This window comes from Clarias gariepinus, chromosome 16 (assembly GCF_024256425.1).
Source record: "Clarias gariepinus isolate MV-2021 ecotype Netherlands chromosome 16, CGAR_prim_01v2, whole genome shotgun sequence".
NCBI lineage: Eukaryota > Metazoa > Chordata > Actinopteri > Siluriformes > Clariidae > Clarias > Clarias gariepinus.
The window spans coordinates 4,454,792-4,475,174 of NC_071115.1; the positions used below are offsets into that span (position 1 = coordinate 4,454,792).

At 39.0% G+C, this 20,383-nt stretch overlaps 2 protein-coding genes across 2 annotated transcripts; both read left to right on the plus strand.

Moving 5' to 3' along the window:
• Positions 1 to 83: 83 nt before the first annotated feature.
• Positions 84 to 7,876, plus strand: LOC128544602 (toll-like receptor 5). Its single transcript, XM_053514823.1, has 2 exons — positions 84 to 401; positions 5,002 to 7,876. The coding sequence occupies exon 2, from the start codon at positions 5,012 to 5,014 to the stop codon at positions 7,631 to 7,633; it is 2,622 nt and encodes an 873-aa protein (XP_053370798.1). The 5' UTR covers positions 84 to 401; positions 5,002 to 5,011; the 3' UTR covers positions 7,634 to 7,876.
• Positions 5,480 to 15,365, plus strand: LOC128544601 (toll-like receptor 5). Its single transcript, XM_053514822.1, has 2 exons — positions 5,480 to 5,606; positions 11,595 to 15,365. The coding sequence occupies exon 2, from the start codon at positions 11,605 to 11,607 to the stop codon at positions 14,251 to 14,253; it is 2,649 nt and encodes an 882-aa protein (XP_053370797.1). The 5' UTR covers positions 5,480 to 5,606; positions 11,595 to 11,604; the 3' UTR covers positions 14,254 to 15,365.
• The last annotated feature ends 5,018 nt before the right edge of the window (positions 15,366 to 20,383 follow it).

Genomic DNA, 20,383 nt, shown 5'->3' on the forward strand with positions numbered 1-20,383 from the left:
TATATATATAGATTTATTGTATACAGAGAGTGTGTTTAAAATATAATATATTAGGGTTGAGGACGTGCTGTCCTGTATGCAGTCAGAAAGCTCATATCCTGTTAGAAACGGCGGGGTGTTGCGCAACGCGTGTAATCACGCAGACAGAAGAACGTGAGTGAGGGAGTGAGGGAGGTAGACGCTCGAGACGGAGACGCACGGACCGGTTGCTCCACTCAGAGCGGATGTGCACGCGGTCCCTGCGCGGGCACGGATTTGTTTCCTTCCAGCTCGAGCGAGAACGGGATTCCCAGGTCACTGGCAGCAGCAGGTTTAACCGCGAACACCCCGGGGGATTAGAGCTCCACTCCTGCAGGGATCAGGACTAACCCCGGATTGGAAAGGATTAACCCTAACCCTAGGTGAGAGCTTCAGACTCTAATTATAACCCCAGACTGTTATTAGGGCTCATGGTCATCACGTGACGTTTACACAAGGGGGGGAAAGTTTTAAGATGTGTTACTATGCTCGCTGTGCGCATGCGCGTTGTCATCCTACCTGGGCATGGAATGTAGAGAGATAAGAAAGGAGTAAAGAGACACTCAAAAGTTCTGTAACTGAACTTTAAAGTTCTGCATGATTTTTTTTTTTTTTTTTTTTAGTAAATAAGGTTTATACTGAGCCGCTTTGGTGACACTGGGGGGAAAATATTCTGTGGCCACGACTTAATGAGCTGTAGGGATAAGATGTTGTGGGAATGAAATAGTATGTTGTGGGAATGAGATAGTATGTTGTGGGAATGACTTACCTAAGGTGTGAAAAAGAGATAGTGTGTTGTGGCCATGACGCATTAAGGTGTGAGAAAGAAATAGTATGTTGCAGCCACGACTTAGCATGGGACTACAGCATGGGAATGGGATAGAATTGTGTGGCCATGATTTTCTACGGCATGAGAATGATATAGTATGGTGTGGGAACGAGATAGTATGTTGTGGGAACGACTTACTGAGGTGTGAGAAAGAGACAGTATGTTGTGGCCATTATTTACTACAGCATGGGAATGATATAGAGTAGTATAGTGTGGTAACGAGATAGTATGTTGTGGAAATGAGTTAGTACAGTATGTTGTGGGAACAAGATAGTATGTTGTGGGCATGAGTTATTGAGGTGTGAAAAAGAGATAGTATGTTGTGGGCATTATTTACTATGGCATGGGCATAAAATAGTATGTTGTGTGAACGACTTACTGAGGTGTGGGAACGAGATAGTATGTTGTGGGAATAAGATAGTATGTTGTGGGCATGACTTATTATAGTATCGGAAAGAGACAGTATATTGTGGCTATGACTTACTAAGGTGTTGAAATGTGATAGTGTGTTGAAGCCATGACTTACTATGACTGGTTCGAGGATGAGATACAATGTTTTGGCCAGGCTTAAGTACATGTAGTAATGAGATCATTCATGTCTCAGCTGTGACATGATAATTGGTGGTTTGGAGTTATGCTGTATGTCGGTGAGTAAATAAAGGTAATTATCCATTTATAGTAACAGTTATAAACTGAATCAAATAAAGTTTGTCAGTAAGAGGATCAATGCTGTAAGGTTATTAAGTTGTGGCTACCACATATAATCTCACTGCCACACATGAATTGGTGCAGATCTCATCTACACGCGTTATCAAGTCATGGCCCCAAGAAAATATCTCGTGGTCACGCATTATACTATTTTGTCATCCCACCTTAGTAAGTCATGGCTGCAACATACAGTAAGATTTAGTTCCCATGCCATAGTAAGTTGTTGCCCCAGGATATTTTCCTCCCAATGTCACCAGAGGGGCTTCATAGGTTTAGTTTATTAAATAAAACATTAATATTTTTTTTTAATTGCCACTATATCCATGCTTATAGATTTATATATGTTTCAGTCTAAAAACAAGGAAACAAGTAATAGTCATAATAATAAGACATTTTGGTGCTTATTATTATTATTATTTTATCATAAAACTATGGGGTGTATTTCTTCTTGTATATCTGTCCAGGATGCATGACAGAAATGTGTGAATAAATACTACACATGAGCAATGGGGTGAAATTAGAAGGTATCAGAAGGGGTAAGAGCCAAAGATTCATGATCATAAATTTTTTAACATAACATACAGTAGTTACAACTGCAGTCTTAATTCCTGAACTCAGTTTCCATATTCAGTAACTTCACCTTTTCAAAAAGGCCTTCAATTAACCATCATATATTAGCTTATGTATAACTTTAAAAGGATTTTATTTAGTGTGATTATATAAAAGCATGGTGGGTTATATTCCAGTTCACTTCCTGCCTGGTTCAGTTGTGAGTTTCGGCTACTTTGCTACTGTGCCTGCAGAGTTTCACCTGGTGTCCTTGACCTTGAACCAGTTTTGTAATTCTAGAACTGAAATCCATGTATTTTGTATTGAAATGAATCAAGTTCTAAGAACTGATTTAGAACTAAGTTTTCAATACCGAGGTAAAACTTTTTCCATTTGCACATCTATGAATTCCCTTTTCAGAATTTCTCTAATCTAAAAATTTCTCTTGTGTCTTTGTGGGTTTCCTTTCACATACCATCCGGTGACCTAGCTACAATAAATTCAGGGGCAATATGAAGTGTGTGTGCATAGTGAAACGGACTGGTGTTCCATCTAGGATAAAGCACTTGCTAAAGATCAGTTTGTTATATTTCCTAATACAGCACTGTTTATGGCTGGATTCTCATTGGTCAGAAGGTGTTGATTAATTATTCCAGAAAAGCTCATTATCAGGGACATGGTGGTGGATACACAGTACTCGACTAAATACTTAAATTTTTTTTGGTACATAATAAAGAAAAAAAGTGGTCAAGTGAATAATTTTGTAAGGAGACATGTCTGGAAGGAGTCTTTAGTGACAGTGCTTTGTAAAAGTCTAGCTGAAGGAAAGCTGTAATTATTTTGCCACAAAAACATATAAGATTGGACGATGTTGTGTTTCAATGCTTTAAATTTTTTTTTTATTTATTTAAATTAACTTCCAAAGTAGGCAGCAAGGTGGCGTAGTGGTTGGCACTGTCGCTTCGCACCTCCAGGTCCCGAGTTCGATTCCCACCTTGCTGCAGTGTGCATGGAGTTTGCTAGTTTGTTATGTTCTGCCCGTGCTTGCTGGGTTTGTTCCGGGTAGTCCGGTTTTGACATGCAGATTAAACTAACTGGCGCTCCCCAATTGCCCATAGTGTACAGGATAAAGTGATATAGACGATGAGAGTGGACTTCGAAAGCACGAAAAGACGTGACTGTTATGACCTCATTTAGTGAACAAATTGCAATTGTTGGTAAATTGCTGTGGTATTTTTTATTGATTTTGTGTCCCTATAACAGGTTGTTTTATTTTCTTATTTCATAATTAGTAGAATCATACGTTAATAACTAATTCCTGAAGAAAAACACACCAATGTAAGATTACACACATATTAAATGGAAAACGTTTGTGGACACCTCGTGGACCATAACACATGTCCGACCATATGTTCTGTTGGCTGTGAGGGTTTCTGTTCTGATGTCTTTAGAAGAGACCTGGGGTGAAGTCAGTGTTCCAGTTCACCCCAAAGGTGTTGGATTCAGTCAGTTCTACTCCAAACTTAACACGCCATGTCTTCACGGAGCCAGGTATAACCACAGGTGCATTGTTATGGTGGAACTGGCTTGGGCCTCTTGGTTCCAGCGGGGAGAACCTGCAACGCTACAGTATATGTGATGGTCAGGTGTCCACATACTTTTGGCCATATAGTGTGTTAAAAAGACAGGCATAAATGTTTAGATTTTTCCACTAGTTGCCATGCTGCCAGCTTGTCGGCGGAGTATCATAGCGGACATTAATGTTCAACACTTTGTATGTAAAACATTGAACAGTGTACAGTGGAAGTCAGAAGTTTACATTCTCTCATTATGAACAGAAATGTCATGGTAATATTGGGCTTTCAATGATTTCTTTGAACTGAACTTGTTTTTTTCTGGGGAAGAAGGATTGTGCTGTACCTCGTACATCTTTAATTAGAAGAAAACTCCAAGAATTGTTGAGCAAAATTAATAAATAAATGGTCAAAAATGAGCATACTTCTACTTTGATTATTAATTTAGTGGTGCTCAAAGTTCAGGAATGCCTTTTTGGCAAGCCCTTTGCATCTCAACTTCCTGTTAGTGATGATTATTATACAGCTGGTACTGTAGCTTCTCAGTACTAACATACTGTGAAAAGCATTTTTTAGAAAGCATTCAAAAAAATGGGAAGGTCCAGATGAAGAAGCTTGGTACAGATCTGATAACAAGGATGGCAGATCTACACAAGTCAGGAATAGTTCAGGCTTTTCTAATCAACTAGATACAGCCAAAAAGCTGTATGTAAGCGCTCGGTATTCGTCAGTGGAGCTGCTTTGCCAATGTCTGAAAGTAGACCCAAATTGTCATCAACAAGATAGTGAGGAAAAACCCTGGAACCAATCAAGGCACATGACCTGGAAGCTGCTGGAACACAGTGTCACTGTCTACAGTCAAGCCGGTTTTACAGCACCACAGGCTACAAGGCTGCCGTCCAATATAAAAGCCCCTTCTCCGATATCCTCCAGGCTCGAATAAAATTTGCAGCTGACCATATGGACAAAGAAAAAGGCCTTCTGGAGGAATGTTTGGATCATCAGGTACACTATATTGACAAAAGTATTTGGCCAAACCTGCGATGACTTCTTGGAAGGCTGTCCACAATATTTTGGAGTGTTTCTATGAGAATTACTGATGTTGGACAAGAAGGCCTGGCTCGCAATCTCTGTTCCGGTTCATCCCAAAGGTGCTCGATGATACCAGAAAACCCTAAATAAATGTAAGCTTTGTGCTCCAAATTCTTGGGGTTTCTTCTAATAAAAATCACAATGAATCTTCCCCTTGAAAAAGGCCAAATCAAAGAAATCATTGTTTTATTGTTGTTGTATTCATTACACATTATCTTTGTTTATTTGCAGGTGTATCAGCATGAATCACAGGAATCCCTGTTTTCTTCTGCCCTTTCTTAAGCTTTGCATCTGTCTTCTTGGGGCAGAATCTACTCCAAAATGTCTGATTAGAGATGAGAAAGCTTACTGTGCCCTGAGAAACCTGACGAAGATGCCAGCTTTGCCGCCGTATATAACTTATTTGGATCTAACCTTAAATTACATTAGCGAAATCCATGAGAATTCCTTCAATGGTTTGGAGACGCTGCAAATTCTTAGGATTCAGCAACAGCAAAGAAGACTAACCTTGAGGAATAACGCCTTTATTGGCCTGTCCAGTCTGACAACACTAGACCTAGCATACAACATGAACCTACAAGTGGATCCAGGAGCTTTTAATGGATTAATCAACCTTCAGATCCTCAATCTTACAGAGTGCACGTTAAGTGACTCTATTCTTTCGGGAGATTACCTGAGACCCCTTGTGTCTCTGGAGCAGCTTTCACTGTCTGGAAATAACATACATAAACTCCGTCCTGCTTCGTTCTTTATCAACATGAGCAAGCTGCATATTGTGGACGTCTCTCGTAACTGGATCAACAGTTTATGTGAAGAAGATTTGTTTCATTTTCAAGGTAAAAACTTCACTCTCTTAAAACTGCAGGATATCAAAATGTGGGACATGAATCCATATTGGTCGGGATGGAATAAATGTGGAAACCCGTTCAAGGACATGTCTATGACGGTGCTTGATTTGTCTCAAAATGGCTTCAGTGTTGACATGGCAGTGCGGTTCTTCAAAGCAATCAGAGGAACCAAAATACACAAACTGATACTTAATTTCAGTAAGAATAATACGAAAGACCCAGACCGCAATACATTTAAGGACTTGGCTCAGAGTGGCATTAGGGTCCTGGATCTGTCCAATGGCAGCATTTTTGTAGTAAAAAAATCAGTATTCAGTTATATGCCAGATCTGGAGAATCTCTCGTTATTTAATAATATAATCAACCAGATTGAGAGTAATGCTTTTAATGGGCTGAACAATTTAAGAACGCTCAATTTGTCTTATAACCTTTTGGATAAAATTTATTCTGAAACATTTAACAATTTACAAAGTCTTAAAACACTTGATTTAAGTGATAATGGCATTAAATTACTTATGTCTGGCTCATTTCGAGGACTGCCCAATCTAGCTAACCTCTTTCTCTCTGAAAATTCATTACAATCTCTGGATGAACTGGCAAACCTTCCATCACTTAGAGAGCTCAGACTAGACAGTAACAAAATCACATCCCTGTACGGTCTATCAAGCAAAGTAATGAACATCACAACTATCAATTTGAAATACAACAGCCTAAGTAATGCTGAGAGCTTATACGCCATTTTAGTGGAATTCCCCAATGTTGAAAATATCTACCTTGGAGGCAATGTGTTTTCATGGTGTTATCTTAATGCAGTCTATCCTGCGTCACCTGTAAACAACGTACGCGTTCTTGATCTCCACATCACCGGCTTAGAAAAATTCTGGTTACAAGGTCAGTGTCTCAACATTTTTGACCGTCTTCACCAGTTACACACACTTCATCTTAACATTAATTACATAAAATCACTTCCAGAAAACATCTTCAACGCACTGAAGTCTTTGCATGAGTTAGATTTATCCAGGAACTCTTTAACCTATATACCTAACGGCATATTTCCCAAAAGTCTGAAAATACTCAACCTTGCCTACAATCGTCTCGGTTCTGTGGATACACAAGCCTTCAGCACCCTGACACTTATCAGCTTGTTTGGGAGTCAGTTTCTTTGCGATTGCGGTCTGAAAGACTTACAAACATGGTTAAATGAGACAGGTGTGCAAATGGATTCCCCTGCTGAGGAACTGATGTGTGTTTTTCCCGAAACACAACGAGGGAAGCCTCTTCTGCAGGCTACCCTATGTATGGACGAAGAGGATGAGAAGAACATTGAGGAGCTGAGGCTTACACTTCTCATCTGCTGCACCATAATTATTATTTTAGCCACCACAGGGGCCATTATTTTTATCCAGATGCGTGGCTACCTCTTCAAGCTTTACAGAAAGGTGATTGTTGCCATTAATAAGGGAAGCCAAAATATTCCTGTTAATGATGACTTTGTGTATGATGTCTACCTATGTTTCAGTTCTAAAGATATGAAATGGGTGACAAAGGCACTGTTGAAAAAGCTCGACACCCAGTTCTCTGATCGAAACCAATTACGTTGCTGCTTTGAAGCACGAGATTTCATCCCAGGAGAGGATCATCTATCTAACATACATAACGCGATCTGCAAGAGTAAGAAAACATTATGTGTCCTGTCCAGAGAGTTCTTTAATGATGGCTGGTGCTTGGAGGCCTTCAGTCTGGCACAGACTAAAATGTTAGAAGAGCTCCGGGATGTCTTACTCGTGCTTCTTGTGGACAACATACCACATTACAGACTGATGAAACACGAACCGGTCAGAACCTACTTCCAGACCAGGAGGTATCTCTGCTGGCCAGAAGACAGCCAGGACTTGGAGTGGTTCTACAACCATCTTAAACATAGCATATTAAAGGACACCAAAGTAAAGCAAATGAAGAAAGATGTAAAGACAAACCATGAAGGGACGAACTGTGAAGCAGTAACTGCTTTTTAAATACATGGATATATCAATGGAAAGATTTGAAAACCTTCACCAAGTTAGAAGTTTACAGTACCAACACAACCAGTTTTTTTTCTTTCTTAACAAGATAAATAAGCTGTATCTTTAATGCACATTTATCTGTCAGTTGTGTAGTTATTAAAATAAAATAAGAAAAATCAGTGTCCAGGTGTGTCCTGAATTGAAGTTAATTTCCTTGTACCACAGCAATTTGCAAATGATTACATTTATTACACAACAATATATAGTTTTTTATCCATATGTTTCTATAAATTGTACTTTTTCCAAAGATTTTATGGCATTTTGTATGGTGGGACATCTTCAAAATAAGTTATTTCCCGCTATGGCAGTGATAAACATTCTTCTTCTCTAAGGTAAAAATCTTTTTGAATAATCTGTCCTGTAGATGTTGAAAAACCCAAAAGTTAGAGCTGTCAGTCGGATTTTTTTTTTTTTTTACAAAGCACTGGCTCTACAGATTCCTTCTATAAATATTAAATAAACATCTATTTTAAGAGAACGTTATAGGGATTGTGCACTGTGTATGTTGTTGTTCTAGTGTCTACTTTGAGTTATGAATCAGATCTACTTTCAGTAATGTTGACAATATTGGATCAATTATTATAATGAGTAACTACTTTCTAACTACTAGCGCACGTACCTGCAGGTTAAAGCTAAAAGCGAAATAGAACCTAAACCCAGTTAAAAATATTCACTTTATCTTTTCTAATTAATATCTATTGGTGCAGGTGTTTGTTTACATTGAGACAGTAGCGCATTAGTAGATTATTATAAAGTAGATTATTAAATCCCACACATAACTGTTCATAACATCACTTTTACTCCACATTGTGATTTCACTGATGGTGCAGGTTAAACTTCAGACAGAGATCTAAGGACTGCAAAAGTTTCTTTAAATTCTGTCCAGCCAGATTTTGTCACAGCATCATGCAAAACTGGCTGGACAAAATTTATAGAAACTTTTGTCTCCTCCAATGTAGAGATGTAAGCATATAATTGAAAGACTGTCTCCAGAGGCATGTATAGTGGAAACTATGCATGATGCATAATGAAGAAGCTTCATGTGCTTCCCTTCCTACGCTGACACGCCCACCACTCTGGAATAGGACCGATCTGGACTCATCAGGTCACATTCAGTCCAGACTTTATGCTCCCTAACAAACTGAAGTGTTTTATTAGTCTCACTCACTAAGAAGTGGTTTTCTTATGAACATAGCTGTTTAGTCCCAATCCTAAGAGTTCTCATCACATTGTGTGTGTGTGGACATGCTCTCACTTTGAGTCAAGTATAATGTGCCTTAACGTTTCCTGTTCAATTCTATCGAAACCTGTGACAGCTTCCTGAGCACATGTTTTTCTTATGCCAAACATATCCTTAAAGGATATCTGTACTGTATATAACATAAACTGAGCATGAAAAAAATGCATGCAATTTAAAAAGGGTCTATTTCCCTATCAATGGAGACTTTTGGGACACTTGTACTGTAGACTATTCAATACCTGAAGTTCAACAGAATCAATATTCTAAAATCTTTGAAACGTGATCAGATTCCTCTTTTTTAGCTTGTCAGAAAAAAAGAAAAAAAATCTGAACTCAAATAAAACCCCCATATCCTGTTAGAAACAGCATGGTGTTGTGAAATCCATGCAAACAGTGGAACATGAGGACCAAAGTGTCACAAAGAAGAAGAAGAAGGGAACGATTTCGCCATTCTAAGCGGACGTACGTGTTTTCTGCACCAGCACACACTCATTTCCATCCAACATGAACGTGAGCATAAGTGAAATTCCCAAGTTCCAGCATGCACTGGTTTACTCAAACCAACTGCTCCGAGAATCACTGGTTTACTCAAACCAACTGCTCTGAGAATCGACAATATTAACCTGTTAGGCACCGGAAAAGTGGAAGATACAATTTATTGTGGCAATTTTTTAACAATTTAGTTTAGGATAGGCAATACTTTTACTTACACCTTGTAGTTCCACTCCTGATAGCTTACAGAAAGGTTTTAGTGAGGCACACAGGGAAACAAATACTGCACGTTAGTCAATCAGACAATAGCAGGAAGGAAACTAAGCACTGTTTGGAGCTGGTCGACTCTCCTAGACAGAAAAGAAGACGTGACATGTCAATGGGAGATAAGGGTTTTTGGCAATACCACAAACAAGATAAAGTAAGCGAGGAATTGCCACACAAAAGAGGATGAGTCACAGAAGAAATGGAAAGAACGTACACTACCCCTGAAAAGTTTGGACTCACCTTCTAACTCCATGGTCTTTATCTTCTTATTATTTCTTTCTACTCTGTAAAACAATACTAAAGGCATCCAAAATAATCTCCAGTGATCTATTACACACACTCACACGCTCATTCAGACACCACTGCCAATTTGAAAACACCAATTAGCCTAATTTGCATGTTGGCACAGAGAGAACATGCAACTCCATTAAACAGACCTGAGAAGGGAATCGAACCCAGACCTTGGAGAAGCTAAAGACTGAGCCACCATATAATCTAACTTATTACAGTGCATTGTAAATTTTTTTTTTACAGAGATGAGAGTTTTTATTAAAGAAACACCAGCCCTGATACAGTTTCCTGGGCACCAACAGCGTTAAAAAACTTGAATTCCTGACTCATTTTTGATCGGTAACCTTGAGTCTTCATTGTTGAAACGCCCTGCTCAGCCTCCTGTTGTTTTTAGTTTTCAACACCAAATTTCATCCATCCTTCTATCGAGAAACGTTTGTAATCCAACTAGGGACTGTGGCAGCCAATACTGATTACCATTGTATTTATTTCAATTTTACAACTGTGGTAGGACCTCCGGTCAACATTCACACTCGCATTCCACACACACTATGGGCAATTTGGGAACCCCAGTTTGCCTAATCTGCACGTCTTTGGATGACTTTCTGCGTGACTGTGGGTGCACTCATGGGTGCAAACCCACCAAGCATGGGGAGAACATGAAAACTCCATGCACACAGACCCCAAGGTGGGACTCAAATCCAGACCCTGGAGGTGCAAGTCATCGTGCTGCCAGTTTTACTCACTATGTAGGAAAAAGATGCAAATGTTTTTGTATTGTCTATGAAAATATCAGTAAGTAAAAAGTGAAATTTTAAGCTTTCAGTGTACTGAGCGATAACCATATAAACATACAGCACACGAAGACTGGACATGTCAAAGTGCTGACTGCTGATGCTTTGATAGTGCTGATGTCATGTAAAGGGCCCGTTTGTTATAAGGTTTTTGGGGGTCTTAACATGCTCAAAAATCATGAAAATCAGCACACATGTTGGAATCTGCTGCCATTAGGATGCCTGAGTGCTTGGCCCTGGCCTTCACGGGAGATTTTGCTGCATAGTTAAAACGCACATGCGACACCCAGGAGACAATTAGATCTATAGATGAACAACTTTCATGTTCAATGGCATTGAATATACTCCTCCTAGGGGATTTATACACCAAACCACGCCAATATGATAGCAAAACATTGAGGATGCAAAATTGCGAATGGGTTTTTGATATCTTGAAGAGTTCAGCTGTGGCAATGTCTTTAACTTATGCCACAACGTGGATAATGACTTCCTGAGTGACAACACATTGATTGACATTATAGCTTGATGCCTTTTTTCAGCATCCGGGACTTTTTGGAGGTAAAAAACACAGGTTTTGTGTTGTGCGCCCGGGCGGTAATGGCACAAGTGCTTGGGCCCAATCATTGTAGCTTGAAACTATATTTGGGGCAAACAGTGCATCATAGCAGCAAAGGGAGAAAAATCTGGAATGGGATCTTAAAGAATCACAAATGGGTATGATAACCACAAACCATTGAACATACCTTATAGTGTATTTGCCCTAACAATAAAAAATACTTGAATTGAGTATGTTATTTATATCATTCTAATTATTTTTGTTTATTTGCAGGTGTCTCAGCATGAATCACAGGAATCCCTGTTTTATTCTGCCACTTCTTAAACTTGGCATCTCCCTTTTTGTGGCAGAATCGACTTCACAATGCCTGATTAGAGATGAGAAAGCTTACTGTGCCCTGAGAAACCTGTATGAGATGCCAGCTTTGCCTCCGTATATAACTTATTTGGATCTAAGCATTAATTACATTAGTGAAATTTCAGAGGAATCCTTCAATGGTTTGGAAGCGCTGCAAATTCTTATGATTCAGCAACAGGAAAGAAGACTAACCTTGAGGAATAACGCCTTTATTGGCCTGTCCAGTCTGACAACACTAGACCTAGCATACAACATGAACCTACAAGTGGATCCAGGAGCTTTTAATGGATTAATCAACCTTCAGATCCTCAATCTTACACGGTGCACGTTAAGTGACTCTATTCTTTCGGGAGATTACCTGAGACCCCTTGTGTCTCTGGAGCAGCTTTCACTATTTAGAAATAATATACATAAACTCCGTCCTGCTTCGTTCTTTATCAACATGAGCAAGCTGCATATTGTGGACGTCTCTTGTAACTGGATCAACAGTATATGTGAAGAAGATTTGTTCCATTTTCAAGGCAAACATTTCACTAGTTTAAAACTGCAGGATATCAAAATGTTGGACATGACTCCATATTGGCCTGGATGGGTTAAATGTGGAAACCCGTTCAAGGACATGTCTATGACGGTGCTTGATTTGTCTCAAAATAGCTTCAGTGTTGACATAGCAGTGCGGTTCTTCAAAGCAATCAGAGGAACCAAAATACACAAACTGATTCTTAACTCCAGCGGCAGCATGGGAAAGGGAGTTTGGTTCAACAATATGAAAGACCCAGACCGCGATACATTTAAGGATTTGGCTGAGAGTGGCATTAAAGACCTGGATCTGTCCAAAGCTAGAATTTTTGTGCTTAAAAATTTAGTATTCAGTCACATGCCAGACCTGGTGGAACTCTCGTTAGCTAATAACTTAATCAACCAGATTGAAAGTGAAGCTTTTTATGGCCTGGACAAGTTACAAAAACTGAATCTGGATCATAACCTTTTGAATAAAATTCAGTCTGGAACATTTAAAAATTTGCCCAGTCTCAAGACACTTGATTTATCTAATAATAACTTAAAACTACTCATGTCTGGCTCATTTCAAGGACTGCCCAATCTAGCTAACCTCTTTCTCTCTGAAAATTCATTACAATCTCTGCATACTCTGGCAAACCTTCCATCACTTAGATTACTTTACGTAGACAATAACAAAATCACATCCCTGTACGGTCTACCAAGCCAGGTACGAAACATCACAGATATTGATTTGAGGTTCAACAGATTAAGTGACGCTGCAAACTTCTATACTATATTAGGGGAATTCCACAAAGTTGAAAAAGTCTATCTAGGAGGCAATGTGTTTTCATGGTGTTTTCTTAATGCAAACAATTCCGTGTCACCTTTAAACAATGTACAATTTCTAGATCTTCAAACTACTGTCTTGCAAAATGTCTGGTTACAAGGAGAGTGTCTCAACATGTTTGACCGTCTTCACCAGTTGCGGGTGCTTCTTCTTAAAAATAACTTCATACAGTCACTTCCAGAAAACATCTTCAAGGGTCTGACGTCTTTGAATTTTTTAGATTTATCCATGAACTCTTTAACCTATATACCTAACGGCATATTTCCCAAAAGTCTGAAAACACTCAACCTTGCCTACAATCAGCTGGGTTCTGTGGATACACAAGCCTTCAGCACCCTGACACTTATCAGCTTGTTTGGGAATACCTTTCTTTGCGATTGCGGCCTAAAAGACTTACAGACATGGTTAAATGAGACAGGTGTGCAAATGGATTCCCCTGCTGAGGAACTGATGTGTGAGTTTCCCGAAGCACAACGAGGGAAGCCTCTTCTGCAGGTGAAACTACTATGTAAGGACACAGAGGATGAGAAGAACATCGAGGAGCTGAGGCTTACACTTTTCATTTGCTGCACCATAATTGTTATTCTAACCACCACAGGGGCCATTATTTTTATCCAGATGCGTGGCTACCTCTTCAAGCTTTACAGAAAGGTGATTGTAAGATTCGTGGAAGGAGCGCCCAAACTGCCTTCTAATGATGACTTTGTGTATGATGTCTACCTATGTTTTAGTTCTAAAGATATGAAATGGGTGACAAAGGCACTGTTGAAAAAGCTCGACACCCAGTTCTCTGATCGAAACCAATTACGTTGCTGCTTTGAAGCACGAGATTTCATCCCAGGAGAGGATCATCTATCTAACATACATAACGCGATCTGCAAGAGTAAGAAAACATTATGTGTCCTGTCCAGAGAGTTCTTTAATGATGGCTGGTGCTTGGAGGCCTTCAGTCTGGCACAGACCAAGATGCAGAAAGAGGCCCAGGATGTCTTACTCGTGCTTCTTGTGGACAACATACCACATTACAGACTGATGAAATACAAACCGGTCAGAACCTACTTCCAGACCAGGAGGTATCTCTGCTGGCCGGAAGACAGCCAGGACTTGGAGTGGTTCTACAACCATCTTAAACATAGCATATTAAAGGACACCAAAGTAAAGCAAATGAAGAAAGATGTAAAGACAAACCATGAAGGGACGAACTGTGAAGCGGTAACTGCTTTTTAGTATCAGTGGAAAGACGTGAAAAATGTCTAACAGATGTGGCAGCTCAATGTATATCCATTACAAACGAAATAATCCACAATAGAGCGTGCTGTGTATTGAAAAAAACTGAAGAAATTAAAGTCTGAAGATATGGTCTGTTTCCAAATGGAGCTCTACACTTTATTGTTTCATATACTTTTTTATTGATTTGAAATTCTTACAAAATTATTTCATGTTCATGTTCACTTCCATTATAGCATGTCCACTCTGTTTTTTTCTTGTAACAGAATAAAAGTTTTTATTTTTAATTTTTATGAAGGGAATTAATGTAAACCTGTGATTTTGTTGCTGCAATAATGTACTGGGTCAGTAGTAAGGAAAGATAAAAAAAACAAACTAAATCGATACCTTCTTATCACATTCGAAAATTTAACAGCGCAGTGGTGTTAGCAATGTTTAACCGGCTGTTGATCCAGTCTAGTCAATCATCTACAAATGGAGACCCCCAAATGCAGGTAATTAGAAAGTAAAAGCAACTTGGTTTCTGTGCCTCTCCTCTCTTCCTCCATTTATGTCCAAATTAAATTCTAAAAGTACTTTTATCTAAAAAGAGGACTGAGCAACAGTCCAGTTCTTTTTGTCCTTAGCCTAATTAAGACGCCCTTTGACGTTGTCTTTGGTTCAAGAGTGGTTTGACATGAGGAATGCAAAGGTTGTAGCCCATGTCCTGGATAGAGCTCACATGTAGTCAGTAGAAACATGCTATTATTTTTTTTTTCTGTGAGAGCACAAGCCACGGTGTTTTATTCTTCAGTATCCATTTTGCTAACATATATCACCTGACGGGTCACGGTCCGATGCAGTGGAGTTTCCCACAGAAAGCCGAGACGAAACCACACACTCCTCCCCTAAAGACCCGAACCCACAATGTCCTGAACCGCACCCATCTGAGTCGCCCCCGCCCCTTTTTAGCTTTTATCAGATGAGCTGCATTTTGTGGTTAATTGCATCCGCACTTGGTTAACAAGGTTGGTCCCTAACAGCAGCACGAATGATTGCTAAAGCAGCTTCATTTAGTGCTCCTCCTATCAAATATAGTCCTTAAGCTCTGAAGAGAAGCTCTAAGGGGCACTCTTTTTTTTTGGGGGGGGGGGGATTTTTTTCCAGACTAGCGCATGTGCATCTCTATTGCGGTCCTGCCGTCCCTCGTTCAGGTGTTATTGAAGAGTTTCCACTGAGTTGTTTTTTTCAGAGGTGTTTTTAATTTTTTTTTTTTGACAAACACATCAAGAACCATTTATATTTTTTCAGTGACATGTGAATAAATATAATTTGCAGAAAGCAACCACATATCATGATGATGCTCCCAACTCCGTTCTTTACTGTGGATATGGTTCTCTGTGGGGCATAAGTTTGTTAGGAAGTATTACGACTGGACCTGGCATAATGGAAAAAAGGTCCAGATTGAGTCTATTCCAGACAGGAAGTGATGCACCCTCTGGAGGCAGTGTTAGGATCTGGGGTTGCTTCAGTTGCTCAGGTCTAGACTCAGCAACGTTATGTGGCAATAAAATTAAGTCAGCTGACCACCTGAATGTACATAATTTCCCATCTATGGAGTTTTTCCTTCTCTGATAGCACGGCCATATACCAGGACCCAAATTGTGAAAAAGTGGTTCTACGATCATGAGGAATAATTTTTACAAACACTGGCACTATCAAACGAAATATTCGATTGTGAAACCTTTTTCCTTATCTTTTATTTATGGCAGGCAGTGAATCTAAATACTTACAAAAAATACTGTGGAAGACAATGAATGAATGCGAAACAGCAACAGGATAGATATAAACAATGCAAATGTACTTTCTCAGGTACTGTAATTACAGGCATGAAAGAGGCACACTGTGTTACCAGCCTGTAGCAAGCATCTGATCATGCATTACAAAACCGGAGTTTTCTCAAGTACGTCTGGCTTTTTATAAGTTAAAGCTTTTTGTAAAATATCTGCTTTAACATCAAGGTATGCTTATTTAAAAGATAAATTAAGTTGATTGATCACTTTTGGTGAATGATTATTGAATAAATAATAAAACATTTTAAACAGAGTGTGGTATGGGTGTTTTTTTATTTGTGCTTCTAATATCTTTTACAAAATACAGGACGAATTGATCCACGCATTACAGTCGGGTAAGTAAAGTGATCCACTGACCGAAATTTACAGTTTGGTCCACAGTTTTCCTCCTTTTTTCGGCACTAAAGGTTAATGTACTGTAGTTAATACAGAAGAGGAACTTCCGTGTCTCAAACAGATTTGATCATTGTGGTTTCTGACGCAGGATGTTGCAGAGCTAAAAATATTTTGTCAGTCCATCATGAAGCCAAATCAATTCCTGGCTCAGTACAGAGTTCGCTGTCAGTCACATCCTTAATTGAGAAATGTTCGTTCTGTACTAAACGGTGACCTTGGAGGCAAGTGTGTATGCGTGAATGACGCAAAGCTGGAAGTCACTTCGTTAACTATGTTCTTTAGGAAAAAGGAAGTTCTTGCAGGATATTTGGTAAGGCGCTTACAAAAAGCACTTACGTTGCAAAGTTTGTGTAGTAAGAAAGTCTATGAAGCCATGTCATGGTAACATCTACCTAATCCTAACTCTCAGAACACTTTTCTAAACATCATTCTACAGTAGCAGTCGAAAGGTTTTATTTTCTGCCAGCACTGAGACGCCGTTGCCTTCCACCTCCAGGGTCCGGGTTCAATTCCTACCTCAGGGTCTGTATGCATGGCGTTTGCATGTCCTCGCTGTACTCAGTGGGTTTACTCTGACTGCTCTGGTTTCAACCCACAGTCCAAAGACAAGCAGATTAGGCATGTATTTGGACACAGGTTTTCCAATCAACTAATCATCACCAAGCTAGAAAATACAGTCTTTGAATTTGCGTATAAACAGTAGCATTTTTTTTTTATGTTCAAAAATTTTGAGTTGCTTAGATTTCACATGAAATAGTCACAGAATCTCATCTTTTGATTTCTTTGCCAATTATTTTAAAATATTACTTAAAAATGCATTAAAACAAGCCGCATTTAAATGAAGAGGGTGATGATGTAGTGGAACAAACGGAGTAGGACAAAGGACAATTAAAATATATTGCAAAATTTAACTGCATGTGATTTACAAGCATGACTGCAAAGAATAAGTCAATAAAATGCCATGCTAGGTACCTGAGTCAGCTCATTTAATCTTCACGTAGAAACGTTGTGAAATATGCCTGATTTCTAAAACATGCATGGATTTTTTTTTCTAATGTAACTGACTATTTTAAAACATAGAGGTCCATGTCAAATGGTTAACTACAACCCTTGCATAATTCGACACTGACATTAGACACTGAATGACTGCTCGTTATCTCTGGAGAGCGAATCCACTCCCTCTATAGCAACAGCCATCTGGTATAATTTCCCACAAAATCATTATGTGCTTTATTTGGCACATATTGACTGACATGTATAACGCGTAACCATGGTGGATGAGGGGACTCAAACATTCACTGATATGTGGTGTGCATTTTAAGTTGTGTGTCACAGAGCCACTGGAGTGGGTAAACTAGGACTTACAGAGGATGTACACACGATTTATGACAAAAACTGATAAAGGAAGGATTCAGGCAATATAAAAATTTATACACGGTTCCATGTAAACTCCAATAATCAATGGTGTTTGGATTATTTTGTACACCGCCACTACAAGACCCTTGCATCTAACGAGTCAGGGATGCACAGAGTATTAACATCTTTAAAACAAATGAGATTAAAATCCAATTTCATATTAAAATAGGCCAAATTGGCTCAAAATGCTGCTTGAGACCACAAGTTCAAATAATAGTTGCAACAAACGATGTGCGGGCCCAAGCACCTGCGGCATCACCATCCGGGTGCAGCACGCAACCTGTGTGCTTTTTTTGAGCTTGTTAAGACCTTTAAAAACATCACATTATGATGTCATTCATCGTGATAGCACTCTATGTGAGGTCACTCAGGAAGTTATTAGCCAACGTTCAGAACACGTTTAAGGTGCTGTAAAAGCAGCATCGCACCTATAATGTCAATTTGACATCAATGTGATGTCCCTCATATTGGAATTGTTATTGTTACCATCATGACATATTATTTTACATAACACCATAATTATATACAAATAATAAAGTTAACCTCTTTTTTTTGCCATGAGGTTAAGACCTAGTTAAGACCTGAACATTTGAGATAGCAAAAATCCCTTTGCAATTTTGCATCCTCAATGTTTTGAGATCATATTGGCGTCGTTTGGTGGTGGCCATACAAATCTCCCTGGGAGGAGTATATTAAATTCCATTGGGTGTATTTTGCAAACAACTCAAAATAACTGACATTTTGTTGAGTAATCTAAATGTGTACCGGGGTGTACATGCATACGTGCAAGTGTGTTTGAGTTATGCAGCAGAATCTCCGGTGAAGGACCCAGCTGATCAGGCATCATAATAGCAGCAGATTCCAACATGTGTGCTGATTTTCATGACTGTTTAAGCATGTTCCTTTAAGACTTCCAAAAAGCCCCAGATGCTGATAAAATGACATTTTAGGGCTTATGTCATAGTGCTTGAGCCCTAATGACATAGACAGGTTTAAATTAAAATTTCTCTTCATGATTTTTCAGGATCTGAGTATTCTGCTTCTCCAAAACACAAACAATTACAGATCGACAAAATGATCAATATCCTTATCTTATTAGAGAAAATTTGATATCTGAATCCTCCCCGGTAACGCACATCAGCAAGACTTCCATGTAAACACATATATAGATTGTTAAAAATCTGCGGCACAGATCTGCGCCTCTAGAGTTTAAAGAGTTAAGTATATAGTATATTTGTAAGTAAGGAGTAATTCAAACAAAACTGGACGAAACTTGTTCCAAACAGTTGCCCAGTAAACTGATATAAGTATGCAGTCATATCAAAGATAGACCATACAAACCCTCAAGACATACAAACCCATACATGAGCAAAACATTTGAACTGTGCAAAGATGCAAAGAAGCTCGTCGTTTTGAACATAGCCGAAAATAATAACCGCAGGAACAGACAGGACTAGTCTGATTCCTTTGGGGACAGGCAGGAATTGATAGTTGGCACACACCTCTGCTTGAGGGCATTGTGGTTCTTCTGGGGGAAAAAAAAAGGCAGGAGGAGATTTTTAATAGCTTTATGATCAAATCACCGGCAACTCCTTTAGTGTTTCATTTACGATATGTTTGCCAGGTCTTCATGAAAACCAAATACTGACTGGCTTTTTGTCATACACAAGGAACTTAATAAAGGTATAAATAATAAATCACCTGAGTAATACCGAAACAATTAAGGGTTTTGTGATGGTTGTATTGATTCTTCTTTTTGGCCAGGCTACACAGGAAGATGGCTTGGAGACACTTTGTGCCCACATCAGGTTCACTTAACAAGGCTATTGGCCAGTATTGTCTTATGTTGTTATACACTACAGTAAGAGTAACTCCCAGGTATAAAGTGCTGAACTGCACTCTACAGACAACTGGTGCACCGGCTCAGCATGTCCTATTATCTCACCCATCATTTTCTCATTTACTCCGCAAAAAACAAAAGATTTTTTTAGATGTTTTTTTTTTTTTGACAATTTGTTTTTAGCTTGTCAAAGTTTTAAAGCACTAGTAAGGTTGTATATAAAAGTTCCGCTCTGTGAGCAGTTGTACTGTAGTTTATTAAAAAATACAGTTTTGTTCAGACAACTGATACAGACAGGACAGTTGGCAGCACTGAACTCCCAGATATCATTGTTCATTGAGAAGTCTTCAAAGAAACCCTTCTGGCTATCTTTAAAACGCATTCTGATCTTGCCAAGATCGCTTTCTTTGAACCAGTTCTCCATAGAATCCCACTGTTTTTGGGTGCAATGATCTGACATGTTCAGCTGACCTGGATTTTTCAGAATGATGGTGATGATGCTCGTGAAGCCTGTCTGCTGAAGGACTTCAGCATTAGGCATTTTATCAATCATCTGAGGTTACAGACAAATCTGATATGAAAATAGTTTTTAAACTGTTTTGTGTCTCCTGTAGGCATTCCAAGTATTTAATGCATACAAAAGGGT

What these genes read in the sequence shown, in the direction of transcription:
- LOC128544602 (XM_053514823.1), top strand. Translation starts at nt 5,012, where the DNA reads ATGAATCACAGGAATCCCTGTTTTCTTCTGCCCTTTCTTAAGCTTTGC.
- LOC128544601 (XM_053514822.1), top strand. Translation starts at nt 11,605, where the DNA reads ATGAATCACAGGAATCCCTGTTTTATTCTGCCACTTCTTAAACTTGGC.